The sequence below is a fragment of the Ceratotherium simum genome, chromosome 6, assembly GCF_057802395.1.
Source record: "Ceratotherium simum simum isolate JZ-2026a chromosome 6, ASM5780239v1, whole genome shotgun sequence".
NCBI classification, from domain to species: Eukaryota; Metazoa; Chordata; class Mammalia; order Perissodactyla; family Rhinocerotidae; genus Ceratotherium; species Ceratotherium simum.
Window position 1 is genome coordinate 31,858,594 of NC_141905.1, and position 27,299 is coordinate 31,885,892.

A 27,299-nucleotide genomic window follows, 5' to 3' on the forward strand; every position below is an offset into this window, starting at 1 on the left:
TTCTGGGACACTTTGCAGGGAGAGCAGCAAGTCCTCAAACCCAAAAGAAGGCCTGGGGCTGAAGGACGCAATCTTCATTTCAAACTCCCCCCTGACCCAGAAGGCCACAAAAATCCCCAGGGTTTGGTTTTCTCCGCATCCCCAGATGTCCCCACCCCCATCCCCAGCCATTAAGCATCACTTGGGTCTTTGAATTGGTACAAAGTTTACTAGGTCATACAACATGGCTCACAAAAGCGATGGGAAATTCCAACGAGGGCACTGTTGGTTGGTTGGTTCCTTTTACCCAAATGGAGACAAGACACTTTCCCGCAGGACTGCCCACCTCCCCCCCAAGATAACAGAATGCAAGACTGTCACAATGTGGCTATGACCAGTTCCACGGACACACAATTCAGTGGCATTGACACGTCCCAACGGGAACCCTGGGACACCTGACAGCAGGGGGTGCTGGGACAGAAGAAGCGGCTAATGCGCCCCTGGGAGGAGTCCCGGCAGTGTCTGCTGGTGATAATACATTTCACAGGGAGTGCGGCCCAAGGACAGGCTGCGGAGGCCCATAAGGCCTGTCAGATGGTGTGACTTTTCATCTTGGGCCAATAAATAACTGTTGGACGAATGCATAAATTAGAAATGGACGCCACTAAACTTCACACGTGGGGAACGTACGACCAGGTTGAAATCAAATCATGCAGAGTGGAGGGCAGGTGAGGAGGGATCCAGAGGTGAGAGATATTATCAACAGCACACACTCTATTTTGTACCCTACGTTATGCGCCATGAGTTGGCTTTTGTGTTCCTCCCCGCTGCAGCGGTGGCGGGCTCTGGCGCCAGCGTCTCCCAGCACAGCTCGCTGGGAAGAACAGGGGGTCGCCGCTGGAAGAGAGACGTGCTGGAAGGGCAGCAGGCTGGGGGTCCAGGGCTCTTAGCTGCTCATTTCTTCTCGGAACCGTACGCCCACTGCTGTGATGAGGGCGGCCCCCTTGCCACTACCATCTTCAGACAGGAGGAAGGACACATTACACTGCGGTGACAGTTCCTTCACGGTTTGGTGCATGATTCTGGAGAAGCTAAAAAAGACAACAGAGGACGGTGAGAAGAGACAGTGGACCCACCTGAAGATGCTAACAGACCCAACAATAAGGAGGGCACACAAGATGGCAGGGGGCTGCTTAGAAGCAGCTGCGGCTTCCTGAGAACGGCGGGAGGAAAGTGTATTTACAGCCGATCCCATTAGCACAATTTTCAGTAGGGAGGCACAACTGAGAATCCAAAAAGAAGCTACTCTGTACAGCTTATAACACACTCACACACACCTATCCTCAAAGCTTGAGGCTTCCACGGGACTGAAAATCAAGAAGGGTGCTAGGGCCGAGGCAGGGACCACTGAGGCGGGCCCCAGCTGGTCCAGCGCTGGGTCAGTGCAGCAGGCTCCATGGGAACCAACATCATCCACTCCTGGCTGCAGCCTTCTGAGACACCCAGCTCAGCACCTTCAACGGCCCAGCACCCAGCACCTGAAGCCAAGAGCGGGAGGCCCTCCATGAAGGATAATCTCTAATTGAGAGGTAACTCTAGGTTCTTGCATTTTATGCTGAAAATGAGACAGGGCCAGGCTGAGGATGCTCAGGGCAATGGGGCTCTTAGAGGTAACGCTGACTGCCCTTTGTTGAACACCTGCCAGGTGCCTCCCACTGTATATACGTAATTTCATCCTGCCAGTGCCTATTATACTATGAGGAAGACGAGACGTAGCAGAGAGAAAGCAGTTGAGCACAGCTTCTAAATGGTGGTGCCAGGATCAAATCCAAGCGTGTAAAGCCCGGTGCTAAACCACGGCCGTGTGCTGCCTCAGGTGATGAAGAGGACAGCTGGGAAGGTGGACAGACAGGTGGCGATGGGGCAAGTCAGATGGTTCCATCCCAAGCCATGGCCATGAGGTAAGCAGGCAATGCCTACAGTGAGCTGGGTGAGGTTGCTTTTAAGTAGGTGACGTTATGGCCCGGTTTACCTGGGATGGTCCCGGTGCAATTAGTAGTAGCACTCTGGGGTACTGTCAAAAGCACCCCAGTTTAGACAATAAACAATATGGCCACTCTATTCCTAAAGAGCCAAGCTTTGGGACATGCGGTGGATCCAAGAACAGACGGGGCCACATCTCCTCCTCCAGCATGGGGGGTCAGAAGCTTGACCAAAGGAGGTCACTCTCCACCCCCTCCCTGCTACGAAGCCCAGGGCCAAAACTGCCCCTGCCTTCCAAGTCTCTGGACAAACCGATTTAGCAGATGAACAAGACAATTGTCCTCCTCCCCTTCCCTTCACTCCCTCTCTCCACTTACCAAACACAGCCTCCTGGCCAGGCGGCAGCTAACCCGGCTGGTGGGTAAGCCCACGTCCACCCTTACCTCCATTCCTGCTCCCCACCTGGACCCTGCCTGACCTAAGAGGGGCCCAGGAGGAGCGGGGAGAGGAACACGCCACACCACTGGTGTGAGCTGGCCAAGTGAAGCCACTTCTCTGCCTTCACTTGGTCCCCAACGGTCCCAGTTAAACTTCAGACAGCTCATTACCTCATCCCAGACAAGCCCCAGTCCCTGACCGCACAGCCTTCAGGTTGACTGTGTGCCGGTGAGGAATGTTCCTGGTGGGAAGCACATCCTGATGTCCCATAACCATCAAGGGAACTCGCCAGTCCAGGAAGCTCTGCCCATCCCAACTGGAAGCCCCACTCACTGTGGATGAAGCTTGTAGAGTGTTCCATCCACCCCGACAGTCACGTTGAGATGGTCCAGCCCTCTGTTCTCGCGGATCTTATCCACCACGGCAGCCATGCCCGCACCACACAGCTGCGCGGCCCTCCTGGACACCACCCCGCACACGGTCTTGACGAGGATACTGTCGTCACAGGTGCTGTTCAGGCCCAGCTGCTGGAGGATGGCCCGGACCTGGAGCAGCGCTAATCGGTCACTGCGGTGGACAAAAGCCAGGAGGCCAGGTGAAGCGGGAGCCACGAGAACAGCCTGGGAGCCGACTCCAGAGGACCGGCCCAATTCACTGCCCTTCACAAATAGGGTCATGGGGTTTTTCTCCTTCAAAATAACAGTCTTTTTTTAATGATCCCCAAAGTATTACATATTAAATTGTAGAAAATCTGGCAAATCTAGAAATATTAAAATTGGAAAATTAAAACTATCCACAATCCCAACACCGGAGGAAAATGCTATGAACATGTTAATATATTTCCTTCCAATCTATTTTCCCTGGATATCATTAAACAGTGTCTTTGTTCTTATGACATGCAAAACGGGCTCGTCCTTTATATGTGGTCTTCTTTCTGGCTTTTTTCCTCCTTCATACGTCTCAGCAATCTCCCACCTCCATATCTAAGAACAGGATTGGAAATGGCTGCCAAAGTATTCCATTCTGGGGCCGCACCATAATTTATTTAGCCAGTTTAGAGAAATTTAAGTGGTTTGCAATTTTCTGCTACTATAAAGTAACATTCTGATGAAGTTTCCCGGTTATAAATCTTTGTGTGCAACTCTGATTTTTCCCTTAGGATATATTTCTGGGTCAAAGGGCTTTTGATACCTATTGCCCAGTTGTATCAATTTACTCTCTCTAGCACAGTATTTCACTGTACTTGTCCCCAGGGGAAAGAATCACTTTTAAAAACATTTGACAATTTGGTAATAATGACATTGTGGTTTAATCTGCATTCTTCTCTATTAGTGAGGATGACCTTGTTTTTCATTTGTTCATTGGCCATATGAACTACCTATTATATCAAGACTTTTATTCTCCTGGGCTATTTGTCTCATTCTTATTACATTGAAAAAGTTGATGACCCATGATGATGACAATGACAGTGGTAAGAGCCGCCAGCCTTTATGAGGACTTCTATGTGACACCCACTTTACATACATTACCTCATTTCCTCCTCATAACAAACAACGTTTGCACGTAGGATTATTCCCATTTTAAAGACAAGGAAACGGAGGCTGGGAGAAATTGAGTAACTCACTTAAAGCACACAGCCAGGGGGGCAGAGCAGGTCTCAAGACCAGACCTGCCAAAGGTCTCGCCCACAACGCCCGGCTCTGCATCTTGTCATAAACAACGCAGATGTTTTCCTTAGTTTGCTGTTTAAGTTTGATTATTGATTTTTTTAAAATCATAGAAGCTATGTAGCTAAATTTGGCAATTTTTTCTTTATGATTTCTTTCTTTTCTATTATGCTTAAAAAGACTTTCCCACCACTTCACCCCCACCAGGATGGCTATCAATAAAAAAGCAGAAAATAACAACTATTGGCGAGGATGTGGAGAAATTGGACCCCTTGTGTGTACTGCTAGTGGAAATGTAAAATGGTGCAGCCACTGTGGAAAACAGTATGGCAGTTCCTCAAAACATTCAAAATAAAATTATTATATGATCCAGCAATTCTACTTCTGGGTAGATACAAAAAAAGAATTCAAGGCAAGAACTCGATCATGTATTTGCACACTGATGTTCACAAGCAGCATTATTCACAACAACCAAAAGGCAGAAGCAACCCACGGGTCCATGGACAGATGAATGGATAAACAAAATGTTGTATATACATACAACGGAATAATAGCCTTAAAAAGGAAGGAAAATCTGACACATGCTCCAACATGGATGAAGCTTGAAGACACTATGCTAAGTGAAATAAGCCAGTCGCAAAAGGACGATGACTATATGATTCCACTTACATGAGGTGTCTAGAGAAGTCAAATTCATAGATAGGGAAAGTAGGATGGTGGTCACCAGGGGAAGGGGGAGGGAGGAATGGAGAGGTGGCGTTTAACAGGTACGGAGTTTCAGATTGGGAGGATGCAAACGTTCTGAAGATGGATGATGGTGACAGTTGCACGACAGTGTGAATGCACTTAATGAAACTGAACTGTACACTTCAAAATGGTTACAGAGGTAAATTCTGTCATGTATATTTTACCACAATAAAAAATGTTATCAAGAAAAATATTCACTGATATTTCCCTCTCATTCTTTTATGGCTCCTATTGTTCACATTTAGCTCTTGGATGAATTTAGAATGACGAGAGAAACAAGGCGAGAACCTGTTTCCCGATCACCAACGGGCACACAGCACCGTTTGCTGACAGCGCCTCCCCTCCCCGTTGCTGTGAAATGCTGCCATTCCACGTGCTCAAGTCTTCCAGGGTCTATTGTTTCGGGGGCTGCTAGCACTTCACAGCTTTGGTTCTGGTGGGTAGTTACAGGTTACAGACACAGGCACGGGGGAAAGCAGTGAGCAGGCTCCAACAGAGCCAACGTTCATCTTGCTACCATGACTTTTTTTTTGCTGAGGAAGATTTGCCCTGAGCTAACATCTGTTGCCAGTCTTCCTCTTTTTTTCTTTTATGTGAGCCGCTGCCACAGTATGGCCACTGACAGATAAGTGGTGTGGTTCCGTGCCTGGGAAATGAAATTGGGCCGCGGAAGCAGAGCACACTGAACTTTAACCACTAGGCCATCGGGCCTGGCCCGGCTACGACCATTTTTGCTTTTGCAGAGCACCTTCCACCTTCTCTCAGAGCTCGCCGTAGAGGATGGCAAAGGCAGAGATGAAATGCTCACTCCACACGAGAAAAACAGGAGGAAGACAGAAGCAACTTGCTGCGGGGCATGCATACTGGGTGGCCAGGCTATGCGATCCCAGGCAGCCTTTCAGATAAAGTGAGGGTGGGGCTAGACCAGAGGTTCTTGGCTCTCTCAGACTCAATGCCCCTTCAATACGAATATCTGTGATGCACCTTTACTATCCTGAAATGGAGCCCATATAACCTACTGATACACATAATTTCAAACAAATCAATAGAATGCCCCAACATAAAGGACCAACAAAAGGAAAGTAATTTATAATAAAATCATATATGATTTCAATATGCAACTGCTCAGGGCCTCCAGAGGGGGGAAAAAGCCCTCACAAATAGCCAAAATATCCCCTATGGTGCCTACCACCCCCATCACGACCCCCTGGCCAGGTCGACCTCTCACAGGCCCCTGCAGGGAAGCCCCTCCTACTCACCTCTCAATCTGAGAGAGATACTTGGTCTGAAAGATGCCCCGAGTCTTCAGCGTCTCAGAGATCTGCCCTCGGAAGAGGAATCCCTTCTTGGTGAAGTCGATCAGGATGTTGCGGACGATTTCACCCAGGTACATACCACTGATCATCTTCTCAAACCTGAAACAGAAGGTAGGGGCTGGGGCATCTGCGTGCAGCCTTTGGGCTCACAGTGAGCCTGGCGTCTTGGCCCTCCAGGGCATCACCAATCCGCATGCCGAGCCCTGTGCTCCCCGGCAGAGGCAGAGAGTGAGACCAGGGAGGACTAAGGGATCCTCACCCCTCCCCGGGATCAGAAAGGAAACCACCAGCACTCGAGTCTAACTGCTAGACCATCTCCCTCCTCACTTAACTGCCTGCCTTTGCCCGGCGGAGCTCTCAGCTCAAACACCACTTCTCCAGGAGGCCTGTCCTCCTCCCCGAGACGGGGTGCTATCTGCCTCTTTCAGGGTCCCATACACCCTCCCCCCCCCTTCACAACGCACACGGGTTCACTGCCGCCCACTGGCCCTGCGGCAAAAGCCTCGAGAGGATGGAGAAGGTGTCTTGTTCAGCTTTGAGTCCCAGGGCCTCGCACAGCACAGTGCCAGGCTCTTAGTCAAGTGCTCAATAAGTAACTGCAGAATAAGCAAACAACTGGGCTGAGTCTTAATGGGACAAGAAGACAACAAGGGGAAAGTTCCTATCAGATTTCTGGAAGGTTCTGCAAAAGCCCAGAGCACTGGTCAAGCACGCAGCAGAGTGATACAGCCATGCAGGCTGGAGGAGTCAGGAGGCCACCAGGCTGTACTCCTGAGGGCAACCTGCTCTTGGGGCTTTTAACTCCTGCCCTCTCCATGCTCAAGGGCCTCAGGAAATGACAAGTGATGTAAATGCTTCCATGGCACACACCCAATCCCAGTGTCCCCAAGCTGGGAAGAGTCTACTGGAATCTGGATACTTGAGAAGATTTCAGGTGATCCACAGAAAAAACATGAAATAGCACTATTATTATCCATTCCCATCCTGTCCTTCTCATTCCATCAAGGAGACCACAGTTGGTATTGAGATGGCTTTAACCCCTTCCTGATCTCCCTTCTTAACAAAGGGGGCCTTCGTTTGGAGCCTTTGGGAGGTAACAGTAGCTAGAAGTGAATAACGGTGTTCTGTGCTACATTCATTTTATGATTGCCATCTATTTATGGTAGTACTGGTTTTCTCTTTTTTTCTCTCTCATTAAATTTAAGTAAAGAATATAAGCTGATTTAAATAAAAACATTAGGTAAACATAGCATAGGTGGTATTTGGAGAAGGCAAACATCTCGAGGGGGGCTGGAGAACAACTTATGTTTGGGAGGTACTTCCCAGTCCTTCTTTCTGCTCCTGGGGACACGGCTTGGACCAACTCATCCCAGCTATTGCAGAGGATGGCCTGATTCCTGCGAGCTTGAGACAAGGGGTCATTTGTCTCCATGCTGGGACACTGTCATCTCAGGGAGGGTCCCCGAGACTTGAGCTGCAGAGCTCCAAATAACCACTAGGTGGTGCAGGAGGTCCACTGTGGGAGGATGAATTGAGCGGGGCCTCTGCCTCACCCCTGACCTGAAGCCCCTCACCCCCAACCCCACGCCTACTGGCCATATCCTACTTTTCCCTGCCCTTTGACAACTGCAGGTCAAGCGTGTACTACTTCCACTAAACAAGACCAAAACCTACTGATCAAGAAGTTTCTATTAGTCCAATGGGGAAGAAACATAGAGCAAGCAGAAGGCCAGAATATTCCAGGATGAAAACAGTCACTGAGGGAAGTAGCGTTGCCACTGCCATCCTGTCCCCAGAGGAGGCACCTGGACATCAACCCTGGGCCATCTTATGCCATGTTGGGGGCCCCTCCTCCCGGTTCTCTGCTCTCCTTGGACTAAAAGCCAAGGTCAGGAGGGAACCTGAGGAACCAGTCTCCAAGCCTCTGTCCAGACCCCACTCCTACTAGAAACTTCTTCTGTTGTAACCGGCAGAATGCAACCACATGCCCTCCCCATCCTGACCCCTTTTGTGTCTCCTCCACCAGGCAAAATTACCTTTGTTTCCCAGCATTTAGAGAATATTCATCCACCAGTCTGTCATAGTTTGTTCTGATATCATCCAGACACCCGTTGTCCCCAAAGGCACCCCACTCCATGTTGATACACATTCGCCCCTCATTTCCCTCCACGATCTCGATGTTCCTCATTTCTTCCATGTAGCAGGCATTGCTGCCGGTCCCTGAAATACACAAGGGGGGGGAATGAATGGCCATGCCACCACGCTTGGGAGGGTCTTGCAACTAGGGCTGGGCCCTGCGATTCCACAGATAGGGGTACGTTTTTTAAATGAACTAAGGAATAGCTTCACTTTCCCAATGTTTTCCAGGAAAAAACTCAAAATATAAAAGGAAAGTCGGAGTTAAAACCAGCCAGACAACATGTGATTAACTTACTTTATACTAAGACATCAATACCGAGAGCTTCATGTGGTTACCTATCTAGGCAGAGCTATATTTATTTTAATAGAAAATGGTCTTACAACAAAGTGATGTATCTTCAGTGGTGGAAGTTTAGGCAATATTCAGATTGGAAGGATATTTCTCCTCTTTCTCTCTCTCTCTCTCCCCACCTCCTTCACACACACACACACACATATATACATAAAAATATTATACTGGGGGGTTGTCTACTATCACATCATGGATGCCCACTTATCTTTTCTAATCAGATGGTCATGGACTATGCCTGCTCAATAAACTCTCCTATGTGTTCCAGAATGAAGCCCACAGCTAGTGCAGGGAAGGACAGTGTCCTGAGCATTTCAAGGGTGCATTTCTAAGGTGATGGTTCCTCATCATCTTGGTACCACAGACCTCTCTGAAAACCTGATGATTCTCCTGAGGAAAGGAACATTTCCCCGGGTGCACCCACACACTGTTACACACACAAACTGACAAGTGGATTCCAGGGGCCTCTGATTTCCTCCTTGAACTCCCCAGAGCTCGGCTACTCAAACTGTGGCCCCCAGAGGACTGCGGCGGGACCACAGACTGTGTGCTGTTCTCATCCAGGAGGAGTTAAGTACAGGAATTGAGAAGACACATTCTAAACTTTTCACAGCAGTTTTAATTGCCATGACATCCAAGCCTGTGCTCATTGGCCTTGTCTCAGCGAATGGACTGGAAATTTAAAAACCAACCAACTAACCAAGGAGTCCTTCACACAGGTATTTTAATATGCACCTGAATCACCTGGGCCGCCTGTTAAGGTGCAGATTCTGATTCAGGAGGTCTGGGGTAGGGCCCCAAACTCTGCATTTCTAACAAGGATGCTGATGCAGCTGCACCATAGACCACACTTTCGGTAGCAAGGCCCTAGAGCACCATCAACCCATCCTAGGCGGGATGTAGATGTAGACGGACTTTCAACATCATTAGGGGACACAAGGACACCCCTACAGGCTAGACCAAAAGGGCTTTGGTCGTTTTCATCCCATTTAAAGAAACTAAAGCAGAATTTGCACACATTTCTGACTGTGTAATTGGACTATTTTTGTTTTGTTTTTTTTGTTTGCTCTCTTTCAGCCAAAGTATAAAACGGAGAGAAGAGGAGCCCCAGAAACGGAAGGGGGGTACAAGGAAAGCCAAAACATGTAAACCAGACTTCTTGTCCATGGGAGTTCTGAGCGAAGAGATCAACTGATGGGGGAAGGAAAAAGTGGCTTTGAATGCAGCCAGCGCTGTGGGGAAGCCCCGCCCCAGACCAGTGCCAGGAACAGTAATAGGTTGGCCCAGAACTGGGCGGGCTTGACCTCCCGCGCGGCAGGAAGGCTAGGCCTGGCCTGCAAGTGGAGAATGTGCTGTGTCACTCTAGCTTTGCCCATTCATAAACAGAAGAGAGGGAGGGGCAGAGAAAGAAAGCTTTGCAAAACAAAGAAAGGAAGAAAAGAGCTCCAAAGCCAGGCCCCAGGCAACCTTTCACCTGGAGCTGCTCCCGAGGTTTTTGAATTTCCACAGGCACCAAGAGTGGTTTAACAAATGAAAAGGTCTTCCTGGCACCAGGAGGGCAGCCTGCTGTGGGGCCTTATCCTGATCTCCCAGACGCTCAGCAAAAGGTCTACCTTCCCTGTCCAGGTAGAGTCTACAAATGTTGGCTAAGAAATGGGCATTTTCTCAGCATCCCCTCATACAAGGAGGAGCTCAACTGGACAAATGGTTTTCTCACAGCCCAAATTAATACGCTTCAGGAATTATGTGCTCTCAAGGCCCAGGCCCCTAACGTGCTGAGACTCTAAGGGAACGACCTGCAATACCAACAGATAACTCCTCTGCAACCTACTTCAGGGGCTAGGACTGCTCACCAACAGTGGCTGCTACAGGCAAAATGGCGCCCAAGACTACTCTCTGGCTCTTTCCCGCGGTCAGGAGGAGGTGAGCTCTGCTTTCTTCCCAGCTGCAGGCTCCCGCCCTGCAACAACTGCCTAGAGCCCCTCCATACAAGCCCAATAGAGTTGCTCTGGGGCTGGCCCCGTGGCTTAGCGGTTAAGTGCGCGCGCTCAGCTACTGGCGGCCCGGGGTTCGGATCCCGGGCACGCACCGACGCACCACTTCTCCGGCCGTGCTGAGGCCGCGTCCCACATACAGCAACTAGAAGGATGTGCAACTATGACACACAACTATCTACTGGGGCTTTGGGGGCAAAAAAAGGAGGAGGATTGGCAATAGATGTTAGCTCAGAGCCGGTCTTCCTCAGCAAAAAGAGGAGGATTAGCACAGATGTTAGCTCAGGGCTGATCTTCCTCACAAAAAAAAAAAAAAAAAAAAGAGTTGCTCTGGTGGCCAGGCCAGCTCTAGGTACTCCCACCCAGCCCACCCAAGTCGTGTCAGCCATTTGTGGCCTCATTTCTGAAGAGCTCCATTCTAGTCACAATCAATGTGAAGCCTTGTCGGGGTGGGTGCTGGAGAGGGGAAAGCCCCCTGGAGAGCTCTGCAGCCTTGGTCCAGGACGAAACTCTGGAGGGGGTAAGGGGACTGTAGTGACAGATACACTGTCTCACGAGGGCTGAGCTGTTGGCTCAAGGCCCCACAGAACAGGAAAACCCAGCCTGCCCTGCCCTGAAGAAAGTGACCTTCCAGGACACCCACCTACGATGAGTCCGACCTCACAGGTGGGCTCTTCATAAGCACAGGTCATCATGGTGCCGACCGTGTCGTTGACCACAGCCACCACGTCCAGATCAAATTCCTTTGGAAAGAGAGGGTCACAGTTTTAGTTTTAGGGCAGGGACAGCATTGCAGGCTTGAATTCTGCAGGTTTGCTCTGCTGCCCTGCAGTCAGCAAGCCGCTGGTGCATCATCTGAAATAGTTTTCTTACCAGCCTATAAAAGATGATTAAGTGCTCCTTCACTGACTAAACACTCACTATTAATGACATATCTGAAGTCTGAGATCTAAAGAAGGGAAGTATTCTACCCATTTTACAGATGGTACTGAGTACTAGTGAGGCAGCCCGGAGAGAACTGTTGAATGGAGCAAAGACAAGAGACAACGGCCAAATAGCTCTTTCTCTTGGGAGGCTAAAGTGTTATCGCCATTTTTCCATCGGCAAAATGGAAATACCAATCCATTTCTCAGAATCTGTCCTTCAGAAACAGCCACGCAAGTACACAAAGGTACATGCAAGGATATTTACTGCACCACTTGCATGAGCCAGAAAGAGAAACAACCCAAATGTAGATCAAAGGGAGCTATGTAAACCACGGTTCAGGCAAACACTGGAATCCTGTAGAGCCAAGAAAAAGAATGAGGTTGGTCTATATGGAGTGACATGAAAAGATGCCTGTTTCACATTAAATGAAAAAGGCGAGTTGTAATATAGTACACATGGTATGACTCCCACTAAAAAAAGATGTGTGGGCCAGCCCTGATGGCCTAGTGGTTCAAGTTTGGTGCGCTCAGCTTCAGCGGCCCGGGTTCAGTTCCCAGGCGTAGAACCACACCACCCGTCTGTCAGTAGCCATGCTGTGGTGGCGGCTCACGTAGAAGAACTAGAAGGATTTACAACTAGAATATACAACTAAGTACTGGTGCTTTGGAGAGGAAAAAAAAAAAGAGAGGGGAAAAAATGTGCGTATACACGTGCTGGCAATGCATGGAAAGTAAGCTGAAAGAACACTAAGAGTTGTGAAATGAGCAAAAAAGGATCATCAGGTTTCTTTTCAACAAACTATTAGCTGTTGTCTAACATACTCTTCCAGGTGCAACCAATCCTCTTTCAAACCCACTCATTTCAGCCTTCCTGATTGACTGTGTACTTGTCTGCTCTTTTGAACTGGAGACATTTGAACTTTTTTTTTTGTACTTCTTATTGAGTCCCTCATTAACTAATAATTTAAACAAACTCTTTAGAATTTTTCATTTTATATTTTGTCAATGTCCTCTAGCCAAAGACCACCAGAAACACACCTGGAGTCGAACAGACCTGGGCTTAGTGACTGCTTACAACCCTGGAGAACACATCCCCGTGGGGTGTCTCAGAACCTGTCAGAAAGCACCTATTATAGGACTGGAGCCGTGCTGCTGGTTTCAGGGAAGGTTCAAAGAAGTGGGGCGTGGCTCAGGACTGGACGCTGCAGGAAGCAGGGCGATTCTCTGGTGTGTGCCGAGTTCTGACGTGACTGGGGAGCGCTCTTTCTCCTTCAATGCCATCACAGTCACCGAGTGGCCGCAAGGATGTCTGTGCTCCGCACAACTGTTTGTGTTCCTCAGGAGAACACAAGGCCTGCCGGAGAGCCAGGCTGGGCCCAGCCGCCAGGGGCTGCTTTCCTCTTTTTCCATGTGCAGGAGACTCATGATTTTACCTTTAAACAAACTATCCTTTAACAACACAAAATTGTTCACCTCTGTTATACTGCTGACGCTCAGGGGGATTTTTATTACCCAGGTCACATGCTTCTGTATTGTTTGAATTTTTTACAAGCAAGTACAATTTTTTATCACCTGAAAAGACAGTCAAGATCTTAGAAATCATACCTCTCTCCTTTTGACGGCATCCCTCAGTAAGGTCACTACATCCTGCCCCACACAGTCGGTTGCCTTAAAACCCTTCGTCCAGGTGATCAAGATTCCCTGAAACAGGAAAGGCCCCAGGAGAGTCCTGTGTAATTAACCCTCTGGGCAGAACACAAAGTTTCACTCCCTCCCTCCCAAAGAAACATCTGCTAAGAATTTACAGCCAGACTATGCTGGAACACCCGAGGCACAAACCCACAAAATATGAATTGTCCCTGGCAGACCTGCCCCTCCTCATCATCCTCACAGCAGCCTGCTTTATAATCCCACTTCACAGACGGAGAAACTGAGGCATAGAAGGTTAACAGTGCTGCCCCTAGTATAACCAACTAGCTAGCACTCCTGAAGAACTGTTTGCCAACAACATAAGTGGAAAAATGCAAGGTTTTAGTAACACTGTTACTATCTAAAGTCAACTTAAGGTTTGACTGGATTGCAGGTGTACACTTGCTGGGTGTGTACTCACTATGACAACGGTATTAAGTGAACTGCTTTAAAAAAGCACCAGACCTTTAGAGACTGCAAAATAATGAGTTTATATGGATCTAACTGCTGAGATATAAAAGGGCTTAAGAAGAAAAAAGCCCCAAGTCAGCACAGTGACTGGATTAACTGGCTTCCAGTGGCAGGGGGCCCTACCTAGCTTCCCTAGTGCTGCCAATCATACGATTTAAACCCTGACCTAAGGCCCTGTGTGACGTGATGCCACCTCCAGGGCCTCCTCCCTGGCCACACCTCCACCTCTGATACACAGAGGCATCTGCGGCTCTTCTAGCGCAACAGGCTTGGTCTTGCCTCCGTAATTCTGCAGAATCTGTTCCCTGTGCACGGAACACCCCCCCGCCCCCACCCACAGCCTTTAGCACAGCACTGGAGCTGCTGGCGTGAGGCTGGGATCCTCCGCTGGACAGGCTTGCTGAGGACAGGAACTGCAACCTTCGGCTGTGTCCCCAGCCTTAGGACTCAGCAGGTGCTCAAGCCCTGATTGGACCCCGTATCATCCCATTTACTGAACAAACATTTATTACATATCTCCTGATAGGACACCGTGCAAGGGCATGTGAGGAACACAGGTCCTTGCTCAAGGAGCACAGCCGTGGCAGAAGAGAAAGACAGAATCACTAATAACCATGTAAAAAGTGCTGTACTCAGGCAACATTAGAGGGAACAGGGAACACTGAGGAGGGTGAGATTCTTTTTGCCTGAAGGACCAGAAGGCTTCCCAGAAGAGGTGAATGCTTTAAATGATAAGAGCAGAGAAGAGACTTAGGATGAACTGGAGGGTGTGACATAAAGCCTGGGTCAACTCACTATGACATCTGAGCCATCCCAGACATGGAGGGATGACACTGAGGCTGGAGGAGGCCTCAAGAGCCAGCCCACGCTGGCCCCGGGGCAGTCAGTGCTGCCTGACGTCTGCCGCCCGCAGGAGAGAGACTCACCGCGTCCAAGCTCGTCTGCTTGCAGGGGAACGAGAACGTGAAGCCCAGGGGCATCCTGGGGCCTTTGATCCCCATGTAGTCCAGGAAGTCAGAGATGCAGGAGACGATGTGGTCAAACAGCTTTAGGAGAAAAAAAGGGATTACCCGTGCTCCCTGGATTCATATTTTGAGTGTACACGTACACACACGTGCACACACACCTGACACATGCAGAGCAAGGCCCCCCACCCAGGATCTTCGCAGCCCCCTGAGCATCCTAAGCCCAGCATGGCTAAAGGTATCTGATGCTTTCAGGCCACAGGGACACAACTGCACAGCTGCGGGCACCACATGGCAGGTTTTGGGGACCACCAGTGCCACTGGTCGTGTGTGTGACACACACGCGCCACAGTGGCATAAAAGCAAAACCGGCTCACCTCTTCCCCAGTGCCCTGCATGATTTCAATGGGAATGGCATAAATCTTGTTGTGCATTTCCACCGTTCTCTTTTTCCCACTACGGATTTTCACAAGCAGGACGCGGAAATTCGTTCCTCCAAGATCCAGGGCCAAGAAGTCACCGTGCTCTGTTGTGGTCAAGCACGTAAAGAACGTCAAAAGTAGCTTAGTTTTACCTCTTGGCAGCCCGTAACCCCGAGACTCCAGACTTTCAAGGAGGGATCCCTTATGTTAAATACAGGGGAGAAGCTGTAAGCCCTCCCTCCAGCACACAGCTCGGGCTCAGAGACGGGTGGGCACTAACTCATTGACCACCACAACCTCTGAGCCACACTAGAAGGACGAAAGGCCCCACAGATGAACCAGTTGTCACAATAAACAAACTTCACTAGGGTTACTAAAATGCCTGACAACAACGACCTGATTTTAGAGAACCTCATACAAAAATTAATAATTTATGTCAGTGTGTACAGTTTGCAAAAATGGCCACAATCATTCCCCTCCCTGTACGCAGCCTTCTTTGCAAAGTGACTTTGCAGTTCTTCCCATCAAAAGATGGAATCTATTTCTCCTCCCCTTGGATCTGGCCTGGCCTTATGACTTGCTTTGGCCAACAGAGTGTGGCAGAAGCAAGGCTGAGCCAGTCCCAGCCTAGGCCTCCGAGAGGCTCTGAAGTCTTCCCTCTCCTTTGTGGACCCTGCTGCTATCCGGTGAACAAGCCCAGTGGCCTGCGGGAGGATGAGGCACTTGGCCAGGCACTCCTGCGCCCTCGCTGACCAACAGCTAACTGCTGGACACGGATGGAGGTCTCCCAGCTGCCCACTAGCGACTACAGACGCATGGCTGAGTCCAGCAGAGATCAGCTGAGCTGGCCCAGACGAGCAATAATAAATTGCTGACCCACAGACCCATGAGCAATAATAAACGGTTGCTGTTTTAAGCCAGTAAGTTTGAGGGTGGTTTAAAATGCAAAAATTTAATGCAATAGTAAGTACCTTACACGTAGGACACATTCTTATCACAAACATTCATTACTCCGAGGACACAGCCAAGAAGCCCTTCTGAGTCCCCACAGACCCAGCTCCAGTGAGGACCAGCAAGGTCAGCATTAAGGGTTGGATTCTGGTCTCCAATCTGCCCGGGTGTGAAAACCCCAGGCCCCTGTCTGCCTCACACACACGCTGTCAGGACCTAGGAAGGCTGCATTGGGTGTCTACCCTGCTGGTCTCCTGTATTTGTCAGAGAACCCACAGCAATCTCAGGGCTGTGGGATTTGCCCAGCTTCGTTCTTTTAAGAACATTTTCTAATTCAGAGCAGGGCTGTGGTTTTAGAGACGGCGCTCGCCCCGGAAGCCTGACTGGGAGAAGTCAACTGTCACACAGGTGGCAAGTCAGCGGTAAAAGTGGAAAACAGAGGTTTGAGTGAGTTTCCAGCTCTTGCCGAAATCAAGCATCCCTTGGAGAAGCCAATCTCCCTGCAGCCCCACGGTGACATGGTATGAGAAGTAGGAGGGGCACGTCAGTTCCCCACACAGGCCCTCACCGGTCCCATCTGGAGTGCTCCGGACGAAGGAGGGCAGCATCTTGACTACGGCCTGGTCGTGCGTCTGCCTCCTCAGCCCCATATCCATCTCGGTCCTCATCCTCTTCTTCACCTCCAGCAGCATTTCCTTGGTGAGGCTGAAGTGGGCCAGGGTCTCCTCTATCTGCCGGTGCTGCTCAGCCAGGCGGTAGGCCACTGCGGTCACCATGGCGGCCCCCTTGCCGCTGCCACTCTCCGAGAGGAGGAAACGCACATCGGAGTCAGGCACCAGGCGCCTCAGAGTCTTGTGGAAACGTCGGGAATACCTGGGGGTGGACATGCCACAACAGCTGGAGTGAGCCATCTGTCAGGGACCTCTGGTACCCCCTTCTTTCTTTTCCCACACTTTAATTTCATTTTCTACACTTTCTTTTCTCATGACACGAGTCATACACATCCACTGTAGAAAAGTTAGCAAATGCAGACAGGTAAAAAGGAAAAATGAAATTGCCCAGTCACACAGAAAAAGAGGATTCTCATTATTCTATGAGTACTGAAAAAGATTTTGTCCTCCCCCACGACAAGGAGATAATGCAGAGTAGTGGTCAAGCGCCCAGTGTGTGGAAGTCAGACAGATCAGGAGACAAGGGCGAGCTCCACCACTCCCACATCAGGTGACCTCGGGCCCGTTCCTTAACCTTGGAGTCAAGGAGGATGAGGGTATCTGGCCAACAGTGATGTGGTGGGAGCTAAGATGCTGATGGAAAGAGCCTGGTGTCAGGCAGACCAGGGTGTGGACCTCAGATGTGACTGTGGGCAAGCTGGTTAAGTTCTCTCAGGTTCAGTGGTCTCCTCTCTAGAATGGGGATACAACTGACATTACTGCTCCTAAATTCTAACAGCTACAATGTAGTGAGGAATCACGTGTCTGGAACAACGTTAAGAGCTTTACATATAATAGCTCCTTAGATTTTCACCACAACTCTATTTAAAATATGTCTGTTTTGCAGATGAAGAAACTGAGTACCATGTGGTTAACTGAATGGACCAGGGGCACATGGTATAGGTTATATCGTTTGTTTTATGTGTGTTTTGCTTTGAGCTCATTAAATGCTTAGATTAATAACCAGTGCTTAGCAAGGTCTCAATAAATAATTGCTCTTTCTTATTTTCACTTGGCCCTTTTCCCCCTGCCCCCAAGAGTCTGGACACTTTTTAGTGGCTAGAAGAGGCCTTTTTCTCAGTGAGATACAGAACTTTCTCAAAGTTTGTGGTCTGCTGTAAATATGGAAAGCTGCTGCCAAAGGAAATAGGGCAACCAGAACCCCAAAATATTAACAGTAATCAACTCCAGGGGGTGGGATTAAAAATGACTACTATTCTCTTTTGTAATTTTTTGAACTAGCTAAGGTTTCTATACCAAATATATGTTACTTCTGAAACGAGAAACATTTAATCAAAGTTATTTTTAAAAATGTGATGTTGCAGATGAAGAGTTCTGGAGATGGCTGGTCGTGATGGTTGTATAACAGTGTGAATATACTTAACACTACTGAATTGTACACTCAAAAATGGTTAAGATAGTAAATCTTATATTATGTGTATTTTACCACAATTAAAAAATATTTTTTAATGTGACGATGCAAATCCCTAAGCTTTCTTGTCCAAATATTTGCCAAGAAACATGCCCCCAAAGGTGGCTAGTTTATTATCAAGAGTTTTACAAATACTTTAAGAATACAAAGAAATAAAATTATGAAATTGGCAGATAAATCTGAGGTGCTTTTACAAAAAATCATGCCACAGGCAGTCATTAAAACTTAGTTTATAAAGACTTAGAATTCACGCTCAGCCTTTTAAAAGGTACAAGCCACGTTCTTAGCGGCCACAGGCTTTTGAAGCTAAGGCCTCCGATAGGCTAGAAGGCAGCACAGTGAGGAGCCCCGAACACCAGCGGGGATGACTGACAACGTACATCTCTCTAGCTCTCAGATGCAAAGCGTAGACAAGTTGCCCATTTTAAAATGTAATGTTTGAGGGTTTGGGGGACTTTCACAGGAGCTTCTAAAACAGGAATGTGAGCACTGCACCTACGACCCAAGCTATAATAACGATGAAGGTCCCTGATGAAATGCCGACAAGCAAGAGAAATTAACATACAGACACATTCCACCCAGTATTCCTGGCAGCTAAAGAACCTCTAACAAGACTTACGAAATGAGGAGAGATGACAGTGCAGTGCAGAAGCCACACCAGTGAGAATCGGCTGAGGGCCAGATACTTCCCAAGTGGGCAACTCTGACCTTTCTGCCGAGAACTAGGTATTGTTCTATCTGCCAAAAAAACTTCACTGGCTGCAAAAGTCTGGGAGAAGGTCCTTAGTCCAGAAGGGTACTGAGTGTCAATTATAGCAAAGGGCAGACTCACTGTGGGTGCGTCTTGTAAAGAGACCCGTCGACACCAACCGTGGTCCGCAGCCTGGGTGTGCCCTTGTTATCTCGAAGACGATTCAAGATAGCGCCCAGCGTTGCAGCCACCAGGTTGGCAGAGCGAAACGAGACAATGGTGCACACATGCTGGACCGCAATACAGTCATCATCAGATGGCTCCACTCCCAGGCGGGTCAGGATTTCTTTGGCATTGTGGAGGCCTTCCTTATTCCTGTGAGGTCAGAGGCCATTACTTGTGAGTTAAGGACCACATCAGGCAGTGCAAAGTACTGAGGTTCGAAGGTTCTGGAAAGGTGAACTCCATTCACCATGTGTGTATGGCATGGGATTAAGACAGTCAAATCCTGAGAAGAGGGTGAGAAGGGTTCTCCTCCATAAGCAATACAAGGTAGGAGGAGGAAAAACTATACTAATCTAGGTTATGACATGCCAGACACACGGAGAGAAGTGGAGAGGCGAAACCAAAAGGTCTCTGAACAGCTGGAGAAATAGCTGCTTCCACCCCATGGCTCGGTGCTCCGGTGGCCCGGGGAAATCTCCTGCTCTTTGGGTCTGTGAGTTGCCCCTGGATGCTTATACATTGTTCCTAGATGTTTCCCAGTCAAATTTTAATTTTCTTTTTTTTTTTTTGTGAGGAAGATCGGCCCTGAGCTAACATCTGCCAATCCGCCTATTTTTTTTTTCTTTTTTTGCTGAGGAAGACCGGCCCTGGGCTAACATCCATGCCCATTTTCCTCTACTTTATATGGGACGCCCCCACAGCATGGCTTGACAAGCGGTGTGTCAGTGCACACCCGGGATCCGAACCAGCGAACCCCGGGCCACCGCAGCGGAGCACACGCACTTAACCACTTGCACCACCAGGCCGGCCCCCCAAATTTTAATTTTCTGCATAAATGCTTTGTATATCTTTTGTTGGATTCAGTCCAAGGTACTTTATAGTTTTGTTACTATTGTAGATAGTGACTTTTAAAAAAATATACATAACTTTTTTTTCCTTAATGTACCATAGTAAGGTGCTAACAATGGCGAAAACTGGCTGAGAGATATGTGGGAACACCCTATACTATCTTTGCAATTTTTCTGTAAATCTAAAAATATTCTAAAATAGAAGGTTTATTTAACATATACATATTTTAATTATTGCCAATATATAGAAAAATAATTGACTTTTCTATCTTATCTCCAGACAGCTTCCTAACCTCTCCTGTTACTCTATTCACTTGTCTATAGTGGTCCATACAGACAATTGCCATTTGTAAATAATGAGTTTTACTTCCTCTTCTTTTTGGTTCTCATGCTTTTAATTTCTTTCTCCATTTTTTTCTTTTTTTCTTTTAAACACTGGCTAAGACTCCAGGACAATGCTGGATAGAAACCAGTGATACTGTCTGGCTCCTGATTTTAAAGAGAATGCTAACATCTGCCCTGGTAGGATGTTTTTTATAGGTTTTTCTGAGATAGCCTTTATTACAATATACACGCTATCCTGAGCTAGTTCAAATGGGTTTTTGTTTCTTGGTAACCAAAGAGCCGACACCAGAAGCTGGCCAAGAGGAAGGCAGGTATTTCCTGACTTTGCCAGTGACTCTAAAGACAAACCACGAGCCTGCTGCTCCCCTCCCCTCCCAGCAGCTGACAGGGAGACTTGAGAAGAGAGGTGGTTGGAAGCTCCGCGCTCCACACAGGGGCGTGGCTCCCTGCTTACTGCAGCTCTGTACCAAATGCTCCTGAAGGAGAGCAATCCTGGGGTAAATACCCGCGCGTGGACAGAAGAGTAAGTCCAGGTAAACTCCTTTCCACTTCCACCAGCCTCCTTCTCTAACCAAGACACTGATGCACATCTTCTCCCAGGAGCCAGAGCTATAAAGCCACTGGCTCTATCTGAATCTCCAGGACCAGAGCAGGGGCAGTGGGAATGACCGCTTCGTGCAGAGACGAAAGGGCATCTCTAGCACTAAGCTAGCCGTGTATTTAAGAAGGTGGCCTCACAGGGCTACACAGAAGAGAACCTGGCGGCACAGGGAAGCCAGCCACAAGACAGGAGTCCTTTAGTCTTGGAGGCACCTGACTACATCAAACTGCCAGGGGATCAAGTTTACCTTCTTCCCTCTTAGGGTGAAGGCCTGCAAATAACAGTCAAGGCAGAGAAGTCTGGGTTTCTTATCTTGAGGTCAAAAGGTAGTGGTCAGGTTGCTGGCTGGACTCTGTCCTTCTATGTCTATCTGTCCTGTCTCATCTCTTAATCAATGTTTCTCAAACTTGTGCCAGGGAACATTTCTTCTGGCTGTTAACAGCTGACAGAATGCATGTGGGGGAGGCACAGGGGAAAGCATGTTTCAGGCACAAAAGAAGTTTGGGAAATGAGGAGTTAACCAAAGTGAACTGGGTTTTCTTTAACATGCTAATGAATAGTGTAAATGGAGGATAAATATGAGTATTTCCCCATCCTGTTGGCCACAGGACCCTTTCTTCAGGGAACACCTAATTACCTTGAGGTCACCAGGTTCCCTGGAACAGTCTGGAGAAGGTCCTGATATACCAAGAGGGAATTCCAAGCCCAGACCCAGGCTCAGTCAGCTCCTTGTTCACCACTAGAATCATCTCTCCCTGGACTCTAATCTCACTTGGGGGGAACAGGGAGGGAGTGAAGGAGAAGAGGCTGCTTTTGTAACTAAATCATCCGTGAAGCATTTGCTGCTAACTAGAACGTTCTTTAACGACCTGCCACTAGGTGCCTGCAAGGAAACCAGCCCAGGATGGGTCGGCTAAGAGAGGGGAGGGGCTGGCCCCGTGGCTTAGCGCTACTGGCGGCCCAGGTTCGGATCCTGGGCGTGCACCGACGCACCGCTTGTCCGGCCATGCTGAGGCCGCGGCCCACATACAGCACCTAGATGTGCAACTATGACATACAACTATCTACTGGGGCTTTGGGGGAAAAAAAGGAGGAGGATTGGCAATAGATGTTAGCTCAGAGCCGGTCTTCCTCAACAAAAAAGAGGAAGATTGGCATGGATGTTAGCTCAGGGCTGATCTTCCTCACAAAAAAAAAAAAGAGAGAGAGGGGAGAAGCCCACCAAACCAGGACTCAAGCGGTAAGGAGAGACCTGTCACTCTTCTCTGCCCCAGGCCCCCCAGAAAGCCGCGAGGGGCGGCACCTACTTTTCAATGGCTGTCACATCACTGGTGTTAAACTTCCCTCTGGTGAGCAGCTCCGGAGTGATCCGCCCTTCAAATAAGAGGCCCTCCTTGGCCATCTTGACCAGGATCAGTCGAACCAGCTCCCCCATGTACATGCCGCTGACCATCTTCTCAAACCTGCAGGAGAAAGGCACCGGGCACCTGTCAGGTCCTTCGTACGTACCCACCACTGGGGCAACTCGCGAGGAGCTGGATAGACACAAAGGGAGAGGAAGGCATGCCTCATCCCCTACAGGCTCCCAGTCTCACTGGCCGGTAAAACCACACACTTGAGTGATTAAACAACGAGGAGACAGGGAGACCAGAGGGGTGGGGTGATCCAGACTCCATGCTTATCCCCAGGGCGGGCAACAGGAGGAGAGCACCCAGGGCAGGGCAGGCAGGGGAGGTAGGGAAATGTTAGGCTTTAGATTGCGGATGATGAGAAGGCCCCCAGAGAGAAATGAGCAGAATATGACAATCTCTTACGAAGCATTATGCTGTACTTTTTAAAGGGCTCTCATCTCCATCACTCTATCGGGGAGACCGCCAAGACCCGTGGGCAGGTGGCCAGTATGCCTCCTCTCCATCTCCCAGCTCAGACGGGGTAAACGCCTTCTCTGAGGGAGGGCTGAGTAGATGACAGTGCTGAAATGCAGCGGGACCACTGTCACTGGTCACCTTCCTGGCATCCATCTTCTTCTCCAGCCAAAAGGATCAACAATTTGCTTTGGGAAACTCACTCCTCCCCCTCTGACCTCACCCTAAACTCCAGGGCAGGGCTCTGAGGAGCTTAAAGCCAATCGGCTCATCCCACTGCTCTGGCCATGGTCAGCCCCAGGCCAATCAGAGAGGGAATCTGCTCTCTGGCCTCCCCTGGGAGGTGCGGTGTGAGGTGTGGGCTCTGAAACTGCAGCAGCCATTTTGAGCCCAATGCTGCAAGGGAGAGGCTGCCACAAACCAGGGCTCGATGCCACATCTGAGCCACATTCAGCCCCCGAGTCCAGGCTGACCAGGGGCCGGAGGAAGCCCTGAGCAGGACAGATCCAAGAGGCAGGTCCACATCCTGGCAGCCAGTGTCTCCTCTGAGGGAGCCCAGCTGGCACACCCAGAGCTGGCAGTGACACAGCAAAACAATCTGTTCCATTCAGAGCCAGGCCCGGGAGCCAGGGATGCTGCTGGGACCAGAGCACCCAGCCCTCCCTTGCCTGTCAACACGAGACACCAAGAAACACAGTCCTCATTGTTCCTGCTCCTGACAGGACCAGACAGGACCGCCCCAGCCACACCCTGTGTCAAGGATCCTTGGCAGGAAAGCACCCTTCTGAGTTCTAGCTGCCCAGTCACTGTCCCAAGCACCTGTGTGAACAGCCTCTGCGCAACCCCGAGCCAGAATCTCAGAGCAGGCAGGAGCCACGGTGTGCCAAACTGCCCTGGCTCAACCCTGGCTCTGCCACCTACTGTGCTACTCACCCCTCTGGGCCTCAGTTTCCTCACCTATATAAGGGGGATAATGGCAGGACCCACCTGTAAGGTTGTTGTACGGAGGATATGGGTTAATATAGGTAAAGTGCACAGTGCCTGGCTAACAATGAGTGCTAGGCCTTTCTTATGCATCTCATACTTTACTAAGCACTTGACATGTACAGTCAGGCGTCGCTTAATGACAGGAGTACGTCCTGAGAAAGGCGGCATTACGTGATTTCGTCGTCATGCGAGCATCACAGAGTGTGCTCTGTGGGGGAACAGAATTTCCCTGAAGGGGAACAAAATTTGCCAGCCCAAAATGTGTCTCTTTAACATGAGAATTATTTTAGGCTGATTATTTTTAAGAAACAAAACACTCAAAGTTTTTCTTGTTACCTCCCCCTTAACTGCCTAAAAGAATTCAGATTAAAAACACCTATCTCAGGAAGCGAGCTGTCACCTTAGCATAACATGAACTAGGTAGTAGACAGGGAGGAACCTAGAAAAGCCTGTTTGTTGGCCTCCCCTCTGTTCTTCTGTTTCTGTGTGGCCAAACACTTGTTTTCCAAACGTTTGCTCCTTTTCACCTGCCTGTGGATTGCCTTCCTTCCCTTTGAAGTCCCTGACTCTTCCTATCTCCAACATCTTTTGTCTTTAGCTGAGGATGGTACTTAAGGTGAGGGCTTTGGTCATTTTGGCCAGTTACTCAGTTTTCCTGGGTTTCTCCCATGTAGACATGTTATTAAACTTTCGTTTGTTTTCCTCCTATTAATCTGTCTCATGTCAATTTAATTCTTAGACCAGCCAGAAGAACCTACAAGGTCGAAGAAAATTTCTCCCTCCCTTACAGTACTTAACACAAACCTAGATGGTATAGCCTAGGATATATAGTACTAATCTTATGGGACCATCGTCATACATGCAATCCATCGTTGACAGAAACATTGCTACACGGCACATGACTATAGTAACTTATTTCATCCTCATTACAACCCTATGAGGTAGACATTATCATTGTCTCCATTTCACAGATGAGGAAACTGAGGCATAGAGGGGTTACGTAACTTGTCCGTTGGTCAAAGAGCTAATAAGTGGAAAATCCACACTTTGAACCCAGTTAAATCCAACCCCGGAGGCTATGCTCTAACCACTGTGCTGTTCTGCCTCTCTCATGGATAGTGTCATTAAACACTAGCTATTATACTGTCATGCTAACAGCCACCTAGCCCCATCCCTAACCCCTCCTCTGCTTGTCCACCACCAGCTCACTTCCTCCCTGGGCAGCCTGCCCTGCCTTGGTGGGCAATGTGACAATAGGACAGGCTCTTCCCATAGGATGAGCTAAAATCAGCCTTCTGGCACTTTCTACCCATTGCTTCTCACTCTGCCTTCCAGAGACACTCAGAATGATCTGTTCCCTTTTCTACATGATGGTTCTTTTACATACATAGATACTGACATCCCCTCTTCCAGATAAAGGAAGCCCTGGGCCAGGGATCTGTCCTTTCTCAGTCCCTAGAACCCCTGTCGGAGGAAACAGCATCTCTCACGAGCCTCCTGGAGAAGGCAGGGCTCCTTCTCCACTGATGTGCTTCCCTTCTGCTCAGGTGAAACCAAACAAGTCAGATGCCAACTGCTCTCAGCAGCCAGATGCCTACAACCACACACCAGCAGGCAGCACCACGGTGCTGCAGCCTCCCTGCCTGCCGGTGGGCACAGGTGGGGCTGAGACCCACGGGGCCTGGGGAGGCTGGGAAGGGCAGGGTAGGGGATCACATTCAGACAAGGGGAACAAGGACTTGCACACCAGTGGGGAGTTCCCTCGGCAGCCAGGGTCTGCTCCAACAGGCAGCCCAGGGACAGAGAAGGAGGAGAGGGCTGTGGCCACGATGACTGGGATTAGAGCTGCCAAGAGGTTCTATGAGCAGGCAGAACAACAGTAAGGAAAGGTGTTTGGGGGCTCACTCGGAAAGATGTGCAGTTATTCCACCACCATTTAGGCCAAAGAATTCTCCAGGCCAAACCACCATGCTGCTGCTGTTTTGTGGGGTGGGTATCTCTTTGCATTTTGAAGGATGTGATAAGGAATCACAGGGAAATGGGATTCGAAATTCTAGACAGAACAGAGAAAACAGAAGAGCAAGAGGCCCAAGGAGGCAGAAGGCGAGGAGGAGAATTAAAAATGAAAGAAGGTGCCACCAAAATCTACAGTAAGAGACAGGTCTGTGACCAGAATACCAAAGGCTTGGAACGGGAGGGCAGTAGAGAGAAGTCAACGTCTGATCTCTTTTAGAGAGAGACTGTCTAACCCTGGGGTAAGGCTGGGGTCCTGAACACTCAGAGCAGTTCCCCTGCTGTCCCGAAACCAGCAATCACAATGAAGGTAGGAGCCACAGAGCTACGGTGACGATGCCCTTCCTGTCAACTGTGTACAACTGGTACTTAGTAAATGCAAACGTCAATCAAAACAATGAGTGGCTGTGGAGCCGTCTAGCGCCCACCTGGGCACTGAGAGCCTTTGCACAAATCTGACACACCTACGTTTTCAACCCTGGTTAAAAACTGGAATCACCTGGGAAGCTTTCAGGCTCCCGAGGCCAGGCCCCAGCCTAGGCCAACTGAATCGGAATTGGGAGGGGAGGTGGGTAGGGTGGGAGGATGCCTGGGCAGCGGTACGTTTTTTTAAGGCCTCTGTGTAATTCTAATGTGCAGTCAGGGATGAAAAAACACTCCTCTGGACCACCCTTGATGATTTTTGTCCATAAATGATGAAAGATGCCTCTCAGACATTCCGGAAGCTCACTCTGAAAAACTCAAACTTTCAAACAAGGCAGAAAACCCCAAACCTAAGCCAGATCAAAGCTGAACAAATTGTCTTGGGCCAGCTTTGTCCTATCCCAGTATTGTAACTTCCCCATCACTCAAATGGAGCAAACAGCTTTCCCAGCCCAAGGAGGAAAAAGTGGTTTTGAAGAACTTGGCATTCCATTGAAGACAACATAGGGAAGACCCCAAAAACTCAGGCAGGAGACTCAGAGAACAGCAAAAATTTGCTTTGGAAAAAACCCTCTGGCCAACAGCCTATTTCTAGGAATATGTGATGCAACTCAAGAATTTGTCATCTCTTTAGAATTGTTCTTAACAAGGCCTGACTTATGGTAATCAGTAAGCAAGGAAGCATACTGGAGAAAAGTGCCTTCATCCCAGGTTTCACTTTCACCCAACTGTTTATCCACCCACCGATCTCCCAGCCAGCCAGCGACCTCCCAGCTACCATCCATCCATCCATCCCCATCCCCCATCCATCCATCCATTCACCATCCATCCACGCATCTATCCATCCGTCCGCCATCCAAATGTTTATTGCAAGCCAACTGTGAGCCCAGTTCACAGTTCAGCCTGGGGATGCAGTTTAGCCCTTTAGAGAAATTCAGGAATAAATCAAAATGGAGGGCAGAGAAGTCCAGGTTTCCACCCAAGCAGTATCCCCAGACTGGGGCTAAGGATAGAGACAAGGGCCTGGGCTATATCTGCTCAGTTATCACAGATAACTGCCCTACCTGCTCTGCCCAGAAGGGTGACTTCTGATTAAGTGACTGACAGTGACTACAGATACCTA

At 49.1% G+C, this 27,299-nt stretch overlaps 1 protein-coding gene across 1 annotated transcript in view; it reads right to left on the reverse strand.

Annotated features, from left to right (window-relative positions):
- Positions 1-186: 186 nt before the first annotated feature.
- HK1 (hexokinase 1) overlaps positions 187-27,299 on the reverse strand; it is a 69,877-nt gene continuing 42,764 nt past the window's right edge. Inside the window, exons 8-18 of the mRNA XM_004427039.3 lie at positions 22,196-22,351; positions 19,011-19,244; positions 16,605-16,909; positions 15,041-15,189; positions 14,625-14,744; positions 13,144-13,239; positions 11,256-11,355; positions 8,167-8,350; positions 6,074-6,229; positions 2,734-2,967; positions 187-1,070 (exon numbers count right to left, since the gene is read on the reverse strand). Of these exons, the coding sequence (XP_004427096.1) occupies positions 926-1,070; positions 2,734-2,967; positions 6,074-6,229; positions 8,167-8,350; positions 11,256-11,355; positions 13,144-13,239; positions 14,625-14,744; positions 15,041-15,189; positions 16,605-16,909; positions 19,011-19,244; positions 22,196-22,351 (1,879 nt within the window). The 3' untranslated portion in view covers positions 187-925. The remainder of the gene's footprint in view (positions 1,071-2,733; positions 2,968-6,073; positions 6,230-8,166; positions 8,351-11,255; positions 11,356-13,143; positions 13,240-14,624; positions 14,745-15,040; positions 15,190-16,604; positions 16,910-19,010; positions 19,245-22,195; positions 22,352-27,299) is intronic.